Raw genomic sequence first — 424 nt, 5'->3', positions numbered from 1 at the left:
CCATAATTACTCCTGAGCTTTCCTTGACACTGGAGATTCTTCTGACAGGGTTGTCACTAGTGTACAGAGCTTTGTGGTGGAAGGTTTTTCCACCGATGGTTCTCCTCCTGAACTGGTGACATCAGAGGACACTTCGAAGGAGAAACCGCTCCTCCAGGTGCTGTTTGAGACGAACCCAATGGACAAGTCATGTGACCAGAGAGTGAAGTTGGAGGCTCAGCCCTTGCAGCTGGTGTATGATGCGGCTACATTCAACCAGCTGCAGGACGTCTTCGCACCTCCAAAGAATATTTCCTTGCAGCAGTGAGTATGAGAGTAGGGAAAATATTATATTCTTTGTGATACATTATTCCAACCATTCTTAGGGAGTTTGTGTACTTCCATTTCTTAGGTTCAACCAACTCATTTAATTCATTTACCACTG

At 45.3% G+C, this 424-nt stretch overlaps 1 protein-coding gene across 6 annotated transcripts in view; it reads left to right on the top strand.

Annotated features, from left to right (window-relative positions):
• LOC119582071 (vacuolar protein sorting-associated protein 13-like) overlaps positions 1 to 424 on the top strand; it is a 48,363-nt gene that overhangs the window by 2,939 nt on the left and 45,000 nt on the right. For all 6 annotated transcript variants that reach the window (XM_037930315.1, XM_037930316.1, XM_037930314.1 and 3 more), the window contains exon 7: positions 49 to 303. In XM_037930315.1, the coding sequence (XP_037786243.1) occupies positions 49 to 303 (255 nt within the window). The remainder of the gene's footprint in view (positions 1 to 48; positions 304 to 424) is intronic.

Source organism: Penaeus monodon, chromosome 15 (assembly GCF_015228065.2).
Source record: "Penaeus monodon isolate SGIC_2016 chromosome 15, NSTDA_Pmon_1, whole genome shotgun sequence".
Taxonomy (NCBI): Eukaryota; Metazoa; Arthropoda; class Malacostraca; order Decapoda; family Penaeidae; genus Penaeus; species Penaeus monodon.
Note: the sequence above shows the minus strand (reverse complement) of the source record. Positions and strands in the feature narration are given on the sequence as shown.